Below are 23301 nucleotides of genomic sequence, written 5' to 3' on the forward strand. Positions count from 1 at the left end.
ATACAAAATCTTTCTCCTCAGACACAAGAACAATCTGGGCTTAACCTACCTCCCTAGCCTTATTTCAAATCAGTCCATTTCACATTCTTAGTATTCCAGGCCAAATGTCAACATCATATCCCACCTCCATTCGTTTCTGCAGGTCATGCCCTTTGCTTGGAATGCAGTTATTCATCTCCACCTGTCAAATTCCTTCCCTTTCTTCAAGCTCAGCTGCCACCCCCTCCCCAGGAAGCTTCCCTTCCTACCCAACCCTCAGCTGCCAAACTACAAGTGTTCCCTCCTTCCTGACTCCAATTCTGCTATTGTCTGTATCTTTTATTTGCCCCCATACATCCATGCTTATATTTAGGTTTATCTGTATATTTCTTTCTTCTCCCAAAGACTTTCAAGGGCAAAGACAGATGAATCTTTTTTTACTTCTATAGCCCTAGTTAACATAGTATTTTCTATGCTTTAAGTGTGTAATGCACGCCTGTTGAATTGTTTGTTGGTTAATTGCTGTACTCAGACATAATAGAAAGGCGATCTATGAATCACTGATTCATAGCTTCAGATCTGGATGGGACCTCAGAGGCCATTTAGTGCAACTCTCTCATTCTTCAAAGAAGGGAACTAAGATCCAGAGCGTTTAAAGTGACTTGCCCAAAGACCCATTGATTCCAATTCCTGAATCTTCTCATTGTGCCACACTACCTTCCATTAGTTCCTGCTTCCTTTGTTATATTCTATATTGAAGACAAAACAATTCGTTATGCTTATGAGGCAGGGTAGGTTGCTTAGATCTGTGATCACCTAGATATTTCTCATTCATGCTAAAGTGATTATTATTTGAGCAACTGTAGGCTGCCCTTTGTACAGCAACACAATCTGGGTAGAATATAGGACTTTTCATCAGGTATACCTTGATTCAAATCTCTCCTCTAACATTTGTGAGTTGTGACCATGGTAAGTTACAATCTCTTTAAGCTTTAGCTTCCTCATCTTTAAAATGGGGATAATAATTTCTACAATATCTTCTTCATGGGGTTATCCTGAGCCTCCAATAAGACGTTAATAAAGTGTGTTAGTAACTTGAAAGCAACTATATAAATGTTAGTTGCTGGTATTATACCTCCAATCTTGGTTTCAGCAGGTTCAGGCAAGTCAAGGGAAGGAGAAGGGAACAAGAATTTGTTAAGTACTTACTATGTGTCAGACACTCTGCTAAGCACTTTGCCAAGATTATCTTATTTGAAGAGAGAAGCCCCATGGCAAATTATCTGAGAGGAGAAGGCACATGGATCCAGATTAGGGACTTCCATTTTATTTCATCATTCACAACATAATGGCATCAGGCTCTTTTAGTTTCACTTTCAAAATTCTTTTTGCAGTGTTATAAGAGAAATCTTTTCTTTGGACCCTACCCAGTTTCCCTTCTCTCTTCTTAACCCCCACCCTTCAGCCTCTTTGGACTTTGAAATTCAATACCAGAGGAATAAAACATTATACAGGGGGGAAACAGAAAAAGATGGAATCATTATATTTCTTCGTTCTTCTTCTCACTCAATAGAAAAACTCTGTCCTGTTTCACAAAGGGCCTATTACTTCTGAGTTCTGAATAGTTGGAAGAAAGGGACATAAGAAAAAGAAGTGTGTATAGTCCTTTTTATTAAAAAAAAAAAAAAAAAAAAACCTCTGGCCTAGGGCATAACAAAGGTCTCTTTGTGCCACTGAATTCAAGGCCAACAAACAATTTACAGGCAAATGAATGAAAATTTTTCTTTCTGGACATAAAGATAACCAATGGCAGTTTTGGCTACTACAACTGAGGGAGCTACAGAGTCTAGTCCAAGGCAAGCCCAGCCCACCATGGGTTGTGACTTACCATTCATCTTACTAGGTTCATTTTACTAGGTTGATCCCATCAGCATTCAATAGCACATATGAGTTAGGAAAATGATGCTGAGGCATAAGGTCTGTATGAACACTGGAGTCTTACCTTCTCCCTTTTCCTAAGAAGATTTTTTTCCAAGGTCTGGTTTGGGCTTTTGTTTCCATTGGATGACAGGGAAGGACAAAGGACAGCTTTAAGATGTACACTACATAAAGCCACTCTGGGTTAATTGGCTGATAGGTCGACTAAGCACTGTGCTAAGATAGGAGGTTCCAAAGGAAAATTAAAAACAGTCCTTACTCTCAAGTGCTCCCAGTCTAATGGTAAAAACAACATATAAACAATTACATGCAAACAAAACATAGGAAGTTGAACTATGGATAATGAACAAAGGAAAAACACAATGGAAAAAACTTTTTATGGAAGAGGGGGATTTTCTGGGACTTGAGAGAAATCAGAGAGGCCAAGAAATAAAGATGAGGAAGGGACATGGGGGAGAGGCAATGAAAATGCAGTCGGGAGATGAAGTATCCTGCAGAAACACCAAGGAGGCCAGGGTCAGTGGACTGCTGAATCTTGAAAAGGCAAGAGGCAAGTAATGTAAAGTTTAAAAACTGCTAAGTTCTCCCCAGGTTACTTCAGCCTGCATTTTGTCTTTGTCTTGGCATGGCAAACAAGCTGAAGATGTATGGAATAAATAAACATGAAATTCATTACAAATTATTTTCTAAAAAGTGAAGAGGAAGGTTATTGATGAAAATCTATGAACCAAATAAACTAAAATAGAGGATAATTAAAATAATCATTGAAATGAAAAGGCAACATAAGAAAGCAGACAATATTCACTACATTAAAAACATTCTCATGAGAAGAATCATACCCTATAATGAAAATCCTATCCTCAGAAAGAGAGACATTCTAAGGCAATATTAGTGAAGCTATAAACTAGTTCAGTTGTTTCAGTCATTCCATATTTTCCTCTTTTCTACAATGAGGGGATTTGCTCTTTTGGCTTCTAAGGTCCAGCTCTAAATCTATGATCCTATGAATAGAATTAGGAATTCTAGGAGAAAATATATATTCTTTGACTCAATAATACAACTACTAGGTATACACTTCAACCAAGGATGCAAATGGTTTTGTAAAAGTCTCACTGAATAAAAAATACTTATGATGGCAACAAAGAATTGGAAACAAAGTGGATGTCTTTTGGTTAGGGGACAGCTGAGCAAACTGTGTATGTATGTATGTAAAGATATTAACCCAGTATAAGAAACAACAAACACATAGAATTAAGTGTAATCTGAGAAAACTTGTATGAATCAATATGGAAAGAAGTAGAATATGAAGAACAATTTACACAAACTCTCACAGTAATGTAAAAAAGACACTGAAAGACTTCAGAATTCTGATCACTATACAATCATTTCAGAGTTTTGATCAGGCAGCTTTTTCTATGAAAAAATAGTAGACTATAGGTGCAGGATGAATCTTATATTTTTCATATTCATATTTTTTCATATGTTTTTCATATTATAACAAATTAGCGCATGATTTTTCTTAAACTATATCTATAACAAAGAAATATTATGGTGGGGCAAGGCAGTTGGGGGAAATGTCAATGATATTTTAAAACGAACATCAGTGAAACATTAAAACAACCCTTCACTCCCCCCAAAACAACTATATTGGGGAATTGTGGCTGACACAACCAGCCATGTGAAAAAAGACTTGAGGTATTTAGTAAGCCAAGCTCAAACTTAATCAATAGTGTGATATGACAACCAAAAAAAGATAGTGTAAGTTTTGCTTCACTGAGGGACATGGTGACCAGGATTACAGAAATTGCAGTCCTATTGTACTCTGCCCCCGTCCTTCTGAAGTATTGTGTTCAGTTCTGAATACTACAGTTCCAGAAGTTCTTTGGCAAACTGAACAGTGCCTGAGAGAAGACATTCAGGAAGGGAAGGGGAAGGGCCTTAAGTTCATACTACATGAAAGAACAGGGGATATTTACTACTATTTATTGTCCTTGACTCAAGAGATATGAACTGGGGCAAGGATCAACGCTACAGAGACAAATTTAGGTCTGATGGAAATACAAATTTCTATCAGAAAGAGTAACAGACTTATTTTGGAACTAGTGAATTCGCACTCAGTTGAGGTCTTCAAGAATAGGATGAATTGACAGATTGATGTAGCAAGGATTCTTGTTTAGGCTAGCTGAGGTCCCTTTTTATTCAGACTGCACACAAAAGCACTGGAACTGGTAGTCAGAAGCCCTAGGCTTAAATCCCAACTCTGTGCTGACTGCCTGTAGTTTAATCAGTCTCTTAATTTGTTTCCTCATCTACCAAATGATAGAATTATAATAGTCTTTAAAGTAAATTCATCTTCCAAATTTATGATTCTATGAAGCCTGTGCTTTGATTGTGGGTAGGGACCACATTATTCATGTTTGAATATATCATAGCAAGTGATCAGTAAATACACATTTAATAAACAAATCTAGTGAACAATGTGCATTGACAAAAAGGCCCTTGTAACTAATGTGACAGACACAGCTTTGTTGTGTGCTGAACCAATAAATAAAAAATATATTCATTGGTACTTATTACGTTCTTGCTCCCTACACTCCTTCGGGATCATTGAAAAATAACATTTCTCTCACATATTCTGAAGCAACACAACTATTCATCTGGGTCATGTGCTTTCATTAATAATTCAACAGATAAGAATATATAAGCTTAAAAGCTTCTCTTAGACAAACTTTTTAAAGTACTACAGGGAACAAGTAAAATGGAGGGGAAATATAAATCTTAATTTTTACAAGGAAGGGAAAAAAAGGACTTTTTAGAACAAAGTAAAAAACTAACTATAATGTAGACTTGTATATCTCTGGCCACAGTATGATAAAATCACAATTCACTAGTATACTACCTACCTCCTGACAAGAGAGGTGATAGACCAATAAGCAGAATGAGACACATTTTTGGATACAACTAATAGGAGAATTTGTTTTGTTTGACTAAGCATTTATTAAAAGGATCTTTTTTCTTTTTCCCTGGGGGAAAGTAGAAGAGAAAAACAATAAACGTTTGATAATTTTTAAAATTTTTATATGAGAAGATATGTGTATATAGTTTTATTTTTATACATATCAAATACATACATACATACATATATATTATATATATATATATATATATATATATATATATATATATATATATATATATATATATATTTCCTACATGGTATATGGAATGTAGCATACATTATAAACAAACATATGGTAGGTAAATAAAATGTTAAGTTTGCAACAAGCTGTAAAGGGTTTTAACAGTTAACACTAAAATTTTATTTTATTCTAGAGGTAATAAGGAGTCATTAGAGGCTAAAGAAGAGGGCAGTTTACTGACCAGGTCAATTCAGCCCTTAAGGAAATCACTTTAGAAGCTGTTGAGATTATGTATTGTATAAGAAGAAACTAGTAACAGGGAGAATCTACATGTAGAGTCAGGAATATCACTTGTACCTTTTTTCTGCATCACTCTAGTAAAATGGGATCAAATTTAGATGGTTTGCAATAGCTTCTATGTACACATTTGTGAGATTGGAGAGGCAGTAATTGTTATTGGGTCATTTTTCAGTCATGCCTCACTCTTCATGATCCCATTTGAGGTTTTCTTAACAGAGATGCTGGAATGGTTTGCCATTCCCTTCTCCAGTTCATTTTACAGATGAGGAAACTGAGGTAAACAAGGTCAAGTGACTTGCCAGGGTCACATAGCTATTAAGTCTCCGAGGCCAAATTCGAACTCTGAACGATGAATCTTTCTGACTCCAAGACTGGTGCTTGATCCACTGCTGGAAAGAACAGTGAACCTGAATGGCAGAAAGCTTAAGTTCACATCATGGCTGTCACTTATGAGCCATTGATTGCCAAAAAGGCACTGTAACAATTTGGTTTCCTTATACTGTGGGGATAAGTCTTACTGCCTATTTCACATATAGGAACAAGGTAATCTGGGAGACAAAGTCTTGAGGCTCTTAGGCTTAAGATCCTGGACTGTTTGCCTCTGGATCTGAGGGACAGTAGTAGTCCAGGTACTTTGGTCCACCTACCCTATCTTCCCAAAGAACACTTCACTAATGTTGTATCTAATTGTTTTTTGGTGTTTTGCCCCCCCCCCCCACAAATGTTAGTAATAAATTCAATTTTCATAGTATTTTAAGGTTTCCAGTAGTGGAAAATGTAGAGGGCTGAAACTCTTGAGTCGTTGGACTGAAGTCGGTTCAAGCACTTAAAGCTAATTACCAATTGCACAATACTCTATGAGCATATGCTTGGAAAATGGTCCTTCCCACTATCCTGTGCTGGCTCAATGACTGGTGTATACAGAGGACTGTATATAGAGACTAGGGGGTGGAGTAAAACGAACCAGAGTCACTTTTTGCTGTGGACAAGGAAGAAGGTGGTTACGGAAATTCTCTTCCATCCCCTTCACTTCTACCCCTAAAGACCAAGAATAAAGACTAAGGACTTTTGCTTATCCTGACTCTGGCTGATTCTGAGGTATCCTGGGTGCTAGCGCGGTTGCCACAGGAAAATATTCATCTTCAAAATTGTAGGATTCCTATATGTTATCAGGCTCCCTCTTTACCTCTCCTTGTCCAGCTACCATCAAAACCAGTCCTTGCAGAGAAAGGGAATGGCCTACCCATCACCAACACAAAAATCCTGGGAAAAGTAGCACTTTTTAATCCTTCAGCCTGCTTCCAGGCTGACCCCTGCACCACAGTCCAAAGAAGCAATTGTTACATCCCTTGCATGCTGGTAATTTCCCTTGTACATAGTACAGTCGCTGTTTCCTTAACAGCCACATCTACTTAAGACCTGGGAAAGAAAATTCTTTCTCCCCAAATCCCTGGTACTGTCAGCTGATGCACTTTAAGAAGCCATATGTTTTTAATAATGAAAATAGTATTATTGCCTACTGTTGTACTTTAAAAACCACTGAGATATTTTATATATGGTGCCCACGTTAGAATGTGGGTTTGAGAGCCTGTCCTGATTTTCTATTTGTATACTAAATGGGTAGTGAAGTTTAATAAATGCTTTATGATTATTACTTTTGTTATTCATTTTTAGTATAGCATGTCCATCTCCAAAGCACGCTGAATGGCTCTCCAGCCACCATTTTCTATAGAATTGAAGGGCCCCAGCCCTGTAACTCAAAGGTCAGACTAGTGAGCTTTTCACTTACCCTGCCCAGTTTCTAGCTGACTAGGATCTTCCCAGACATCTATAAGCCATTATGCATTGCCATTAAAGGAACCCTCTTCCTCTCCTGTTCCCAGGCCTATCCTGCTCCTAGTACTATCATTCTTGGCAAGGACATCTCAAGCAACTGCCCTGTTACTCCTATTACTATACCGACTTTTCTCCCAAAAATACTTCTTCCCTGGTTGTCAAGCCCTTGTGTTGTCTTTCCCTATGGAAATTTACTCTTGTTTTGGAACCTCAGCACTTGTTATATAACCTGACACAAAGCAGATGCACCACAATTTTTTTTTTTAATTCATCCAGGGGCAGCTAGGTGGTGCAGTGGATAGAGCACCAGCCCTGGAGTCAGAAGGACCTGAGTTCAAATCTGGTCTCAGACAGTTAACACTTTCTAGCTCTATGATCCTGAGCAAATCACTTTACCCCAATTGCCTCAGAAAAAAAAAAAAAAAAATCCATCCATTCAAAAACTGTCTTAAAAATTACTATCCTATAAAAAGCACATCAATGTTTACAGTATTTATCACATCTAAAGTCTTTCCTTATAGCACTTTTTCAAGATTATGGTAATCCATCTTCCAGGGATCTACTTATCCTTATATTGTGTAAATGTTGATAAATCGACAAAGAAAGATGAGTAGTGGCAGTTGTAGAGATTCCTTGCTGAAGGGTAAGAAGCTAAGTAGTTATTGCCCTGATAATAAAGAGGTCTGATGTCTTCCTAGGATATGTATCTAAGACATGATAAAAAAGCGACACAAAATATGTCTAATTGGGATATATTAATATGATTTCAAGTGATTGACAAGGCCAAAGATGGTACTGCCAGAAGTCTAGACAGCACAGCTAAGGTTTCTATAGTCGTGGATAATGAACTTAAGACTTAAGGGGCATAGAAGATATTTCCCCCTGTGCTGCCCTTTGAAAGCAAAAGATTTAGGGGGGAAAAAGGAATATCCTTGAGAAAGGTATGGAAAATAAGAGGTGGTTTTCTGGAAGATAGGGCAGTGTCAAAAGAACTGGCCTTCCTGACATCAAAGACCTGGGCCCACATCATGCTTTGGACACTTATTAAGTGTGTCATTATGAAAAGTCAAACTAGCCTTGGTTTCATCTCAGGGTTATCATAAGGCTCAAATTAGTGTGCATAAAGCACTTCTTAAAGTGCTAGATAATTGTCAGTTATTCCTGAATTTAAAATACAGGGATGACAGGCTCATGATGATGAATCATGGCTCATGGATGGAGGGCACCGGAGCAATACATAGGAAAAATCTATTTGCCAAAAGCCTTGCAAATCTCTTCATGGGGGCTTTCAGCCAAAAAAAAAGGCAGGTGAAAAAACTGTGACTAAGGGGAAAAAAGGGAAGAAATGGACTCTCAGAAAACAAAATAAAAATCTAAGAAAGAAGTCAGAAAAAATTACTTTAATCATCTACAGATAAATGCACAGGACGGTTAATAAAGATGAACTTGAGAGCTCTTGACCACTTCCCTCTCTGCCTCCTTTGCTGCTCATCCTTCACAGAATGCTTCCTAAATGTGATGTACCCAAAGGCTCTGCCTCTACTACCATCCCTTGTGACTGCAGTCACCGTTTAATGATCACCTCTGCAGAAACTACACACAGATCTATCCATTCAGCCCTAGTCTCCACTGAGGTCATCCTGTATCAGAAATCCAGTCATTCAGTAAATAAATATTCACTATTCTTCCAATTATTTGTCAGGCATTATGCTTAGTCCTGGGGAATACCAAGAAAAGTAAAATGGCAGTTCCTCCTTTCAAAGACCTCAAAGTCTAATGGGGAAGATGGCATGTAAACAACTACTTGTAAATAAGCTATATATTGGATAAATTAGAAATAACTGGCAGAGGGAAGGCATTAGAATGGAGATTTATAAAGGTTTCCAGGAGAAGGTGGGATATTAGCTGAGGTTTGAAGTCAAGGGAATCAAGATGAGAAGAGAGAGCATTCAAAGTATGGGGAACAACCAGTGAAAATGCCCAGTGTTTAGTTCAGTGAACAAGGCCAATGTCACCAGATCAAAGTGTTACATATGCGTGTGCCTATGTGTTTGTGTATAAGATGTAAGGAGACAGAAAAAGATGTGGCAGGGTATGAAGCGTCTTAAATGCCAAGCAGAGGATTTTATATTTGATACCTGAGATAACAGAAAGCCATGAGTTTAACTGGTAGAGGGTGGGGAACAAAGTAGTGATGACACGGTCAGATCTAATGTTTATGAAAATCACTTTGCCAGTTAAAAAGAAGAAGGACTAGAGTAGGGACAGATTTGTGACAGGCAGACCACCTAGTGGGATATTGCAGTAGTCCAAGTGTGAAGTGATAAGGGCCAGGACCAAGATAATGGCAGAGTCAAAGGAGAAAAGAGGCACATATGTAAGATTATTTTCCTACATTCATAAAGATCCATACCATTCTTCAAAAGTCTCAGATTTGCAATCTTGGTATTACCCCAATTCCTTCCTTTCTCACATCCATATATCTAATCAGCTACCAAAATTTGCTTTTCCTGTATTCAGAAAATCATCTACCCCCTTTCTCTGCAGTCATATAGCTTCCAACTTCAGGCTCCTATCACAATCCAGATTATTGTAAAAGCCTCCTAATTGGCCTATCTGCTTGAAGTCTCTCCTGACTGCCAATCCACTCAGAATTCAGAGTTTCAAAGGTGACTTTGTACTAGTATGACCATATCATTCCCCCTTTTAAATCTGAGTGGTCCTCCTCCCCCCGCTCCAGCTTTTTTTAAGGACAAAATGCAAATTTCACCTTGTGGTTTTTAAAGCACTTCTTTATCTGGCACCAAATCTATCTTTCTAGTCTTACAAATTAATTGATTTTCTGCACTCACCAATCTAGTCTTCTTGTATTCCTCACACAATCTACTGTCCCAGACCCTGGAATGCAACCCCCACCATAACCTCTTCCTCATGTCTTCCTCTAAACAGCAGGGGAGGGAGGTGCTGTTAGATGAAAATATTAAGCACTTATTATGTTTCAGGTACTTAGAGCCGAAGTTTCACTCCTGAAGGAGTGTACGTTCTAATAGGGTAGGGAGGGGAGGGGGAACACTATGTAAACAACCCATGTACGTGCACAATATAAACTGAGTAAATGGATAGTATAGGACACTAGGCTCTGAGTGAATCAGGAGTGATTTCCTGAATAATGGTTGTTTGAACTAAGTCTTGGAACAAGCTAAGGAAAGTAAATTGAGGTGAGGGGTGAGATTATTGCAGGTGTGAAGAAGAGTTAAGTGAAATAACTCATGGAAGTGTCATTTATGAGAAACTCTAAGTCACTGAGTGTGACTAGAATGTAGGAATAAAGTGTAAGACCGTCAAGTTAGAAAGGATCAGGTTATAAAAACCATTAAATGTCAGTGTTATTTTAATCTGAGAGGTAAAAGGGAATCATTGGAGTTTAATGAATGATATGGTCAGAATAGTGCATAAGGGAAATCACTTTGATATGAGTGAAATAAGAATTAGGATGGAGAAGAGACTCTAGGCAAGGACAGTAATTAGAAGGCTATTGCAACAGTCCAGACAACAGGTGATAAAGAGACTACATTTGCTATAAAGAAGCCATGAGACTTTGCAACAGATTGGATATGCAGGATAAGAAACTGGTGGTCCCTGTGACACTTCTAAGGAAGAGAGGATGACGTGGGAGAAAAAAAAAATGAGTTGTTTTGGAAATAGCACATTTCACACAAATTAAAACAACTCTGAGGTACCACTTCACCCCTCTCAGATTGGCTAGAATGACAGGAAAAGGTAATGATAAATGTTGGAGGAGATGTAGAAAAACTGAGACCCTAATACATGGTTGGCAAAGTTGTGAACTGATCCAAACCTTCTGGAGAGCAATTTAGAACTATGCCCAAAGTGCTATAAAACTGTAACCCTTTGACCCAGCAGTGCCATTACTGGGTCTGTATCCCAAAGAAATCATAAAGAAGGGTGTAGTGGCAAGGAACTGGAAACCGAATGGATGCCCATCAATTAAAGAATGGCTGAATAAGTTATGGTATATGAATGTAATAGAATATTATTGTTCTGTAAGAAACGAATCAGCAGAAGGATTTCACAAAAGGCTTGGAGAGACTTACATGAACTGATGCTAGGTGAAGCGAATAGAACCAAGAAAACATTGTACACAAAAAGATTATGTGATGATCAACTGTGATGGACTTGGCTCTTTGCAACAAAAAGGTAATTCAGACTAATTCCAACAGACTTGTGATGGAGAGCCATCTGCATCCAGAGGGAGGATTAGAGGGATTAAATGTGGATCACATTAGTATTTTCACCTTTTTTGTTCTTATTTGCTGCTTATTTTTTTCTCATTTTTCTTCCTCTTCGATGTGATTTTTCTTGTGCAACATGATAAATGTGAAAATATATTTAGAAGAATTACACATGTTTAACCTATATTGGGTTACTTGCTGTCTAAGGGAGAGGAAGAAGTGGGGAAGGAGGGAGAAAAATATGGAACACAAGGTTTTGCAAGGATGAATGTTGAAAACTATCTTTGCATGTATTCTGAAAAATAAAAATTATTATAAAAAAAGGAAATGATACATTTCAGATGACTACAGCATGCCTAGTTCAAGATGTCTAAGATGCAATTGGTAATGTATATAGCATTATATAATTATAATTGTATAATGCATATATACTATAGCTCAAGAGATTTCTAGTTCTAGAAATCATCTGCACACAGATAACTGAAGAGATCACCAAGTGACAGTATACAAGTAAAAACAGAAGAGAACCCTAGATATATCACAGGAATGGGGGGAGAGGGAGATGACCCACAGTGGGCATGACAAGGATGAAAAACTAACAAAGGAGATTGAGAAGGGATCAGGTAGATAGGAGAAAAACACCCTTCTCAAAGAGAACAGTGTCACGAAAACCAAGATATTATCCACAAAATGATTAACTGTGTCAAATAAGAGAGAAAAGGTCAATAGATTTAGTAATTATTAAGAGAGAATTGTTAATTTTGGAAAACAGCTTCAGTTTAAAAATGAGGTCAGAAGCCAGACTGCAGAGCTTTAAGAGAGTGAAGAGAGGAAGCAGAGGCAATAAGTGTAGATGAATTTCTCAAGTTCGACTAAGAAGGCGAGGAGAAATGAAGGTTAATATAAAACTGGAAGGAACAGTAGGATCAAGTGAGGCCTTTTTTTTTTTTTTTTTTTTTTTTTTTTTTAAAATGGACATTCTTGCAGACAGCAAAGAGCTAGGGGAGGGAGGGAGGGAGGGAAGAAGGGAGAGAGAGAGAGAGAGAGAGAGAGAGAGAGAGAGAGAGAGAATAAGTAAGAAAGCTGGGGTAATAGTGGATACAATTTGCTAGAAAGAAAGAAATGAGATTAAGAGTACATATGGGCAGAGATTCCAAACATGGCTACCATGTGAGGACCCTCTGTCTAGTGCCCTCCTTATCTCCACCTTCGCCTATACTTTAACTTTGCTTACCCAATAATTAACCTCTTTTATCTGCCAAGAATAAAACTGTCCCTCCTTCCAGCTTTAAAAAAAAAAAAAAAAAAAAAAGTACATATGGAAAAATAAATAAAAGTATATGCAAAGGGATTGGCATTGGCAGGAAGGATCACTTTATTATCCGAGACCATAGAGAAGATGATAGAGGAAAACATCTGAATGCAAAACGAAGAAGAAAGAAAGGGGAACTCTTGGTAAATACCCTCTTTTTTTTTTTTTTTTTTTTTTTTTTAAGTGAATGAGGGAAGGTGTAGTGGAGGACTGAATTAGATCACACTCTATGAAATATGAATCATGGTTCATAGGACTTGCTTCTTGGCCAGACATGCTCTATGGAATTATGTACCAATCCTCCACGTTACTTCTTTTACAAAATCAAAGTAATCACCACCTTTCTATAAACTTCTCAATCTCCTACATGCTAGTGTGTTGCTTTCATTACTTGATAGATGGATGCAAAGATGGGCATTCACACATATACACAGTCTCCTTTGAAGCAGGTATGGTTCTGGAAGACAAAAACTTCCACTTTTATCTGTGTGACCCCATTATCAGAAACATAATAGGCTTGGTAGAATGAAAAATGACTAGAGAAGATCCTTTCTTGCTCAATATAAACAGGAAAGGCAAAGCATGTAAGAACATGGAAATCTAGCACAATATATCATGAAGATGGATCAGAAAAGGAAGAAAGGATCATAGCTTACAATAAAGGATTGAAAAATTCCTGGCTAGAGACAGAGTACATGTCACAAAGGCTGATCATTTAGCTATATATCATGTTAATTTTAACCAAATGGGTCTTTAACTAAAAAAATTGAAAATAATATGCAACAAATCAACATAACTTATAACTAAACTAAAAAGAATGGGGGAGGGGGTGGTGACAGATAGTTGGTATAGTAGATAGAACACAAGTCCTGAAGCCAGGAGGTCCTGAGACACTTAACATTTCCTGGCTGTGTGATCCTGGGCAAGAAAAAATGAAAATGAAAAAAAAAAAAATGGGGAAGACAGAAGACTGTGAAAGTTTAGATATTAAAGTAGTCACAGAAAGTAACAGCTTAGACTCCCCTCAAAATTTTCACATGATAAAATAATTTACATATCATTTTATAGTTTGCTAAGTACTTCACATATGGTATCTCAAGTGATTCTCACAAGCGTCTGAAATGCTATTATCCTCACTTTACAGATGCTAAAATTGAAGCACAAAGAGGTTGCTACCTGCACTTACAGATTACATATAGATATTACATGTTCAAAGCAGGATTCAAAGATAAGCAGTCCTGACTCTGAGGCAGCTGGTGACACAGTGGATAGAACACTGGGCCAGGAATCAGGTTAAGAAGATCAAATCTTATCTCAGACACCTAAAAGCTTGGGCCTCAGTTCCCTCAACTATAAAATGGGGATAATAATAACACTTAACTTGAAGGGTTGCTGTATCAAATGAGGCTTTACATAGTAAGTGCTATATAAATGTTTATTCTTTTTGACGGACTCCAGAATTCTATACATCAAGCTACCCTATTCTCAAATGTCTAAACACAAACACCCAGAATTTAGGTATCTTTGAGATGTGGGTGGATGAAAACCTTGACAGATTCTGAATGAATGACCATATTCAGGCTGTCAATCAACAAGCATTTATTTATTAAGTACTAGGTTCTAAGTATTGTGGTATACAAAAACTATCTCTGCCCTCAAGGAACTTACATGATAATGGGGAAAACAATAGCGACATATATGCAAGACATAGTTTTTGTTCTTCCTACTCAAAAAGGACCAAAATCATATCAGTGTCAGGGTCAATGTAAAGTGTGTCTGACTATGGCTGATCAAGACCAATATGAGCTCAGAAGGTTCTACCACAGATCAGGCCCAAGTAGTCCAATGTGAATGTTGGGATGGATTTGCCATTAGACTTCGCATAAGAAATTAAGTAGTAATCTTTTTTCCTCAGATATAATTTTCCAAATATATGTAAAGATATTTTTCAACATTGAATTTTGTAAGATTTTGTGTTCCAACATAATAGGCCGTGACAACTGATTGAATAATGGAGAGAAGGGAGGAGTCACCTGAGGATGACATTTACATTTTGAGTTTGTGTGACTGAAAAGCCCGGGTACCTCAATAGTAACAAAGTTAGAAAAAGGAGAGCGCTTGGTGGAGGAATGCATTGCAGAGTAAGTTAAGAGATGGGGACAAAATCTAGCTGCTCTTGATTAATGGACCCTAAATTCAAGTCACATGGCCCAGATAAATCTAGAAGTGGAAAAAAGTGACTGCTAAGGCATCAGTGATCTCTGAAATATCATGAAAAATGGAAGAGTTCCACAGAATGGAGAACAAATAAAATGGAGACAAGAGTCTGCAAACTAATTTGTAACACTATTGTAACATCGACTTTAATTTCTTAGAAAATTAAGTAATGTATCATTCAAGAATAGGTATGCCAACATTTATAAAAGGAAGCAATGATTTACAGGAGCCAGCATGAATTCAAGCTGTGAGGCATGCCAAACAACATTTGCTATTCCCCCTTCCCCCCCCCCTTTCTTTAAAAATAAAATCACCAAACTAGTAGAAGGAAATATTACTTGTATACCTCAATCTAACCAAAACTTCTGATAAAGGATTACATACCTTCTGTGAAGACAGACAATAGAATCAAATTCAATTCAGAATTGGCTGGATGGCCAAACTCAAGGAATAGTTAAATAAGTTCAATAGCAACATGGTAGGCCTCCAGTTAAGAGATATACTTTGCCCTATGCTATTTAACATTTTAGTCAATGACCTCATTAACAGGTAACAGAATCAAGCCCTAAAAGAATCCTGAAAAATTAAGAGCATTGAGCTTTATCTGGAAAGATGAAATTCACTAAGATTAAACTCTACACATGGTATTGGGGGAAAAAAGTCATCTTTACAAATATGACTGGGATAGTAGGGAAAAAGTCACTGATATAAAAAAGTTAGCAATATGATGCTTAATGCAATTCAGAATTTCACAAGAAGGGCTTCTAGGAAGAGAGTAGATAATTCTCTATCCTAATCTAACCTTATTGGAGTATTTGGTATCAGGCATCATGGTTTAAGAAGGGAATAGATAACATGAAGAGCATAAAGTTCCCTAAGTCCATGACATGAGAATCAGCTGTATGAAGTGGACATTCTTACCTAGGGGGAAGATTCAGAAGAGATAGAATAGCTGTCTTTAAATTCCTGGAGGGCTCTTAAGTGGAAAAGAAATATTGGACTTGTTTGGCCACAGACATGACAACCAAAAAGGGTGGGAATTATAAAATTATCAAAGTAACAATTAGGGCCTATGTCAGGAGGGGAAAAATAAAACTTCATTCACAACTAGCTTTTCAAAAGTGCATTATTGCTTAGAAAGATGGTGGGCTTCCCCTTCCTGACCCTCTCCAAAGTTTGAATGACCACTGATGAAGCATGTTAGAATAAGGATTCTTTTCACATGTGGGCTGAACTACATGGACAATGAAGTCCCTTTCAAATCTCAAATTCTGTGGACAAAATCAATTAAATATTTCTTATACTGATTAAGGTTTGGCTGTAACCCAACTTGAAGCTATGTGGGACCTAGTTTTTCTATTCCAATCTAGACAACCCAGAGGCAGGACTGATTTTTATTGCAGACGAAGGTATTGTGTATGCTATGAGAATTGAGGGAGTTGTTAAATATAAATTAATAAAGCAATTCCAAGAAAAATTTTTGATTATTCAAGAAATCATTTTAAAATGCTGCAAGGCAGGTGACCCTTAGTAATCAATAACTAGAAGGAGTTAGTAGACAGACAGCACAAGGCAAGATGAATAGAAATCTAAAAAAATGATATTGCCAAATATAAAAGGGAACATATGCAGTGGACTCTTGAATCTGACAGGATAAATATCACCTACAAAAGGAAAAGAAAACTATTTTCTACTAACAGCATCATCTTTAAATCACTTTCATTTCATTTTCTGGTTTCCTGATCATATCTCTTGCTTTCCTATTGTTCCTATTCCACTTTCAAGGTTACTCATCTTTGATAGTTTGCATTCTGATTAAACACACACACACACACACACACACACACACCTCCAAAAGGATTCCATAAACAGAATAAAATTTAGATATAATGAACACAATATTAAAGCCATAAAGTATGCTGTTATTTTAGCAAAAAAAAAAAAAAAAAATTTAATGCATGTATGACATCTACAATTTATTATTAATAACTGGCATTTTAATAGTGCTTTAAAGTTTGCAAAACATTTTACATACATTAACTCATTTGACCCTCACAACAACCCTGTGAGGTAGGTACTGTCCAGGTATTAACCCTATTTTACACATCAAGGAACTGAGGCTGATAATTAAAAGTTACTTGTCCAAGGTCACACAGCTAGAAGTGTCAGAAGTGAGATTCCAATCCCAGCCTCTTAATTCCAAATCCAATATTCTTTCCACTATGCTGCAAATATCATCCTTCTGAAGGTTTAAAACTCTCACCTGTTCTTTTTTTAAAGTTACAAAAACAAAACCACCACACTTAGATTTAAAAAAAAAAAAAAGTTAACCACTGGTTTGGAAAAAACAACAACCAAGCAACATTTGATTGAATCCATATTCATTTTGCATGAAAGAAAATTTTTAACATTCAAATGAGAATAGAATTAAAATGAATTTCTAATGAGAAAACACAAATTGACACTTTAAAATGCCAACAGGAACAAGCTGCTTCCATGAATAGTTTTTTAATCCTTCAGATTTTTAAGCCTAAAGACATTCAAACCAGCCACTCCTGTTTAAGAGCCTTACTGTCAAAAAGGTAGGCAATTATTTCAGTTCTTGTGCTTTCCCTTTATCAGTGTCTTTTACAGTAAAAAAAATCTGTTCCAGAACCTTAAAGAGAATTCCAGTGATATATTTAATTTGTATGGAGCTAAAAACAAGACCAATGGGATGTGCTGGCACGATAAACTAATCACTTTGGCTCCAGGTAAAGCATGTCTTGAACATTAGAAAAACAGGTAGAGATCAATTAGAGACAGGCTTAAAGAAAATAAGAAGACTATCCTGACATAAACTACACTGTCATCCTCATGAGTACAAGAAGTCTGTAGATCTAGATTGGGTAGTATTGCAGGGCAATCTCATCGTGGGCAAGATAATTCCAAAATCGATCAAAAGAAAAACATCTGTCCCCAACAATTAGCCAAATCCAGAGTTAAGTATTAATAACATATCAAGGATCATAGATGTTATTCACATGAACTGTAATGGATGTTAGCCAGTTCTATGGAATGGGCAGTCAAGCAGAAGAAAAAACGAACAAGTATGTCACTAGTATATGCTAAGTAAATTTCAGTGAAACAGGCAAACTGTTAATACTAAGTATCATCTTCCCTAGGCAGAAACCTGGCCATACAGCATAGAATGGTTATACCATTATTTTAAATTTCCCTTTCTGCCTGAGTAGTGAGGAGCTTTTAAAGCAGGTGTAAATACAGCCATCTAAAATATTAAACATGTTAGAACTGTTGTTTGTTTCATGGTATGAGATTTATATAATTTAAAATGACATCAACTTTGTTTAAAGGTAAAATTATGTCAACAAGATCAAAACACAGAGCAATGTTTAAAACAAGTGCCATGTGTATGAAATTCATCTCACTCTTGCAGACATTCATTAGTTCACAAAGTCCTCATTAGCACCAGTGCTATTATACTGCAGTCACCATTTGGTGCAGTGTCTCAATTAATACATCTTTAGCTCGATGCCAGAGAGACCACAAAATTGATTTTTTTCTTTTTTTGGTTTGCTTTTTTTATTGCACTACTCTTATTGAAGAACATAGGCTTTCAAAAGTCTTCTCCCACATTACCTTGATGATTGGGAGGTGGAGAAAAAGGTGGGGGAATTTGGACAATCTGGATTTCTGTACAAAATGAAAGCCTTTCACAAGTGTTTAGAAAGTTTACTTTATTGGTTACAATTATATAAAATGTTTCTTCAGAGCCCATCTATCTGGTCATTAAGTGTTTGCAACAGCATAAAAAGATCTTTTTAAAGATCTGACAGGTTCACAAAATTTATTTCATGCTGGGGGTGGGCGAGAGGGAGAGCAAACACCACTCTGTAGTCTTCTACCTGTACTAAAGATTTCTGTCAATGGTACATTGGTTGAAAGCAAAGGGACAACCCCATTTGTACAACAAACTGTAAATTTTAATGTTTGCATTAGAATAGTCTTTAGATCACTCTTCAACAAGAAACAGTAATGTAACTAACAGCAAACTTCAAATACAGGAACACTCTCCAGATTAACAACTCAAAATAAAACAAAAAATTAATGTAAAATGTAAATCACATATAATACAATTGAAGTGTCCAAAACAATTTAAATAATTTTAAATATTTTATTTTTTTAAACTGCTACAAATGCTTTATACAATATTTCAACATAAAGTCCCCATAACAGAAATGTAACAAAATGGGAATGATAGTGAAAGAGTTAAAGTGGCACAAATTCACCAAACAAGTATTAAACTACAAATTTTAAGAGGTAGATTACTTTTAAAAGTCAAAAACAAATAGGGTATGTGAATGAAATTAACCATTTCCACCAACTCTGTCATTGACCCTTTTTGAAAAGGGCACAGAAATGCATGGTAAAATATTTTCCAACAGTAATATCATACTTAAGGAGACCAATTTGTTACTTTTAATCTCAATAAGAGAGTGAAGTGTAAGACCTGGTACAGTAAACTCATTTAATATTTATGTGTAGAGACATACATTTATACAGACCTGCTTTCTTTTATCCTGTGCATTAATAAAATGCTACACAGCATCCAATAATATTATAGTTATAAATTAGTGCCAGGTAATAATTTGTAGAGGATAGTTTCCATTTGGATACATAAAAAGAAAATTAGAAAATGCATAAGAGTTCAAATCCAACCTGGTTTCCTCAAAATTATGCTGGCAATCCACTCTTGATAAGAAAAAAAAAAAAAAAAAAAAAAGAAAGAAAGAAAAGAATGGGGTAGGGAGAATCCTGACAATTTAAATTCCTTTCCTTCTACTAATTCATTTAAAAGAAGGCATCAAGACAATGTGACCAAAATACTTTAAAATGAGTGCATAAGAATTTGTCATCCCTGAATCTACAAGAAACTATTGATAAAACAGGGAACTTGCTTTGCAAGAATAAATTCAAATTGTCTTTCTCTGTGCCATTCACCAGAAGCAGGGCAACACTAAAATCTGAGTTATCAGTCCAGTGATGACAGATTCAGTTCACCTCAGCCCATTTTTACAGTACCCTTTTCTTTGCATCTGAATCATCTTGTAGCCCAGCATGCATCAGGCACCAAGGGAGAAACATATGCCTGACACTAACAACATTAGCACAAAGCCTGCAGGCAATCACGGTTGCATTTAAGATTTTTTTGAGTCAGCTTCAACCGGTCTTGAAAGCTTGGTGGATTTCACATCCATTGTCGTAGTGCTTATCCTAAGTTGAGCATGCAATAGCTTTACTTTGTCAATTAAGATTTGTTTTGTTTTGTTTTTACAGGAGGTTCCTAGAAAATAAGAAAACTGAAGATAAATGACAAAATAATATAACCTGTTTATGAACTGAACATGCTTAAAAAGAAAAAGGTGAGTAGACCATAAGACAAACAGTATTAAGACAGTGATGCAAATGAGCTTGAAGGAATATTTAGGACTTAAAACTTCTGATCAAAAGAAGACAAACTAAAAGAAGTCAGTCAGCAAAGAATTGCTTTTGTTTTATCAGCAGACTTTCCCGGCAAAATCAAGTTAATATTAATTAGAAACCTAACATTTAAATTCTCTTTAAATACAAGATCTCCTGTTAATTAAGCAATCTATAGGATTTTTATCTACAGGATTTCTTATGCAAGTCTATGCATAAATGAATATGAAAATTATTCTAAACTATGCTTACTCCTATTTCACAAAGATTTTAAAGCATATCATTACTGGAATGAAGACAGGAGATGGAAAATGCACTTCTTTCGCTATAGCCTTCATTTGGCTATCCTGGAAATTAATTTAGGGCTGCAGACCTGATTATTTAGCATATAAAAGAAAAGTTCCAAAGCTAGCTTTGGAAATGGCATTAAAACAGAGTTCATTTATTTTAAGCAAGAAGTGTGATAGGTATAGGGGAAGCCAAAAATTGGTGATACATATTTTCCTTTGCTCTTTTGTGCCATGAAATTTCTTTTGACTGGTCTATCGTGGGCTAGGTAACAATATTGATTAAGATGTAGATTGTGCTAAGCACCAATCATGACACTGAATGGAAAAAGTTTGTATGACTTATATGACAAAAAGGCTGAAAAATCGTGGGGGGAGGAGGGAGGGGTGCGGAAAAGGGGAGGAGGAAAGAGGGTTGTGCACAATGGGGAGGAGATATCACTATTATAAAATGGTCCTTTAAATGAAAAGTAAGGGTAAAAACAACGTAAACTCTCTGATTACTATTCCTTAAAAAAAAAGTTAAGAAAAGAAAAATACATATTGTTTTGTAATGGTGTCTGGAATATGAACCTCAAACAACCAAAATGATTACTAGAAATTATACTAAAAATAACTTTATGCCATATAATAGCTGACTTTTTATAATCCAAAGTTTTCATTAGAAAGAATTTTGGAAGCTAAAAAGTATTTGAAAGTAAGGAGAATTTTCATTTGTTTTTAAAGGAGAAAATTCTTTAGTTTCCAATTTAATTCAAACAAATATTTATCTGGGCTATAGAATCAAAAGCAGCTGCCATACTTAAAAGAAAATGACTCAGGAAACCAATGTTTAGAGTTGCCATTCAGCAGACAGAGCTTAGAAAAAGAAAATGACCTTTGTACTTTATTGCACATTTTTAACAATCAAGTCTTCAAGGCTCCATTTCCTTGTGAACATATTGGTTTTTTTAAAGAACACTTCACAACATTTATGGTCAGCTACATGATAGGACCCTGATAATGAAAGTAAGACTGTTTAGGATTCACTCATTTTCCAGTCGCCACAATCACGTATATGACCCATGAAGAGACAATGATTTCATACCTGTTAAATGGAAAATTATATCACTGGTTCAATTCTTTATCTAAATGTTTAAGTCTTTCTGCATATCGAATTTTAATTCAACAATATAATAATTCTTCAATTGATTACTTAGAGTAAAAAATAGTACCTCTAAACCATAGAAACAGGAGTAATGCTGTATTCGATAGGACTTTTCAAACTATTAAATATTTTGAGATTATTCAAAGTAGTTTTTACATAATTTCCAATGAAGGATGTATTTTATTTTATTAATGCAGCTGTTGTGTTATTCAAATTGTGCTTTTCATAATTTTCTTTTTTTAGATCAACTTTCCACTCAAAACCAAAAAAAAAAGGATTCAGAACAAAAGAAGCTATTCCCTTTATAAAATATTCAAATAAGAGGCCCTCCCCAAAGACCTATGTGAGGCACATACTGGAGGGATTTTAAAGAATTAATTACATGGAAGTGCCTGAACTCTTAACAAATTCATGAGGCTGTTCCTAACCATGAATATAGGCAGAAGAAAACATAAAAAAGAATCTGTGCCCAACAACCTCTTAGAGAGGTGGTTTCACCTCAAAATATGTATAAGCATATATAGGCATGTGATATATTTATGTAGGTAATGGCTCAAGAACAAATGTAGCTTAATATTTACAACAACAACAAAAAAAAAACAATTAGTATATTCATGAGGTTTGTAATAGTTGAAGCTAACTATCCTAATGGTTCTTCCTCTGTTGCTTGCCATAGTATAGTATATATCCTATACCAAAGGACAAATACTTTGAACAAATGTACAATGATACATAATAGATTTTTTTTTTTTAATGTTCTTAAGTTGACTATGTGTCTACGGCAATTTCTTCCCAGACAGAGTAAGAACAAATTAGCAGCTAGAAAGAAATTCTGGAATGACAGGTTAAGCAGCACTGTTTCAAAAGGCAAGAATTTTGCAGAATTTGGGGCATTATATCTGGTAGTGAATGCATGAATGAATATATTCTTGTGGGATTGCTTTGTACACAGGAATCCTAAGAATGTGTTCATCATCTCCAAAATTTTCCCCTAGCTGATTAAAAACATCATAAAGTAAGGGAATCTAATGTGGCAAAAATAAGTGACACAATCCTTTTGGCTTTCATCAAAAATCATGGGTCATTTTAACAACAGTAATATCAAATATTCCACCAAGATTCAATTCTTTATGTAAAAATAAAGATGTTTCATTAGTATGCAAATTACTTTCATGGTAAAATTATATGCATACCAAATAATTGTTTTAAAATAAATTTCTTCATGATTTATTAACAGTAAATGTTTGATTTACATATCGTATTTATATACCTATATATTCAGGGTTATATAAAAGCTTCTCTGATGAAAAAGGTCATGAGTGCAAAAAAGCATAAGTCCTGCTATAGAACATAAAACTCTGGTATCAATTCATACATTCCAACTTAAAGATAGCAAAACAAGAATCCTGAT

The 23301-nt window shown here is 35.8% G+C and overlaps 1 protein-coding gene across 2 annotated transcripts in view; it reads right to left on the bottom strand.

Moving 5' to 3' along the window:
- Window positions 1-23301, bottom strand: part of PRDM2 (PR/SET domain 2) — a 184562-nt gene that overhangs the window by 39188 nt on the left and 122073 nt on the right. Inside the window, exon 9 of one of the 2 annotated variants that reach the window (XM_051988510.1) lies at window positions 16951-20319. The exons of the other annotated variant lie outside the window; for it this stretch is intronic. Coding sequence (XP_051844470.1) covers window positions 20307-20319 — 13 coding nt within the window. The 3' untranslated portion in view covers window positions 16951-20306. Of the gene's footprint in view, window positions 1-16950; window positions 20320-23301 lie in introns of those variants that run through there. 2 annotated transcript variants of the gene reach the window in all.

This window comes from Antechinus flavipes, chromosome 3, assembly GCF_016432865.1.
Source record: "Antechinus flavipes isolate AdamAnt ecotype Samford, QLD, Australia chromosome 3, AdamAnt_v2, whole genome shotgun sequence".
In the NCBI taxonomy this organism is placed as follows: Eukaryota; Metazoa; Chordata; class Mammalia; order Dasyuromorphia; family Dasyuridae; genus Antechinus; species Antechinus flavipes.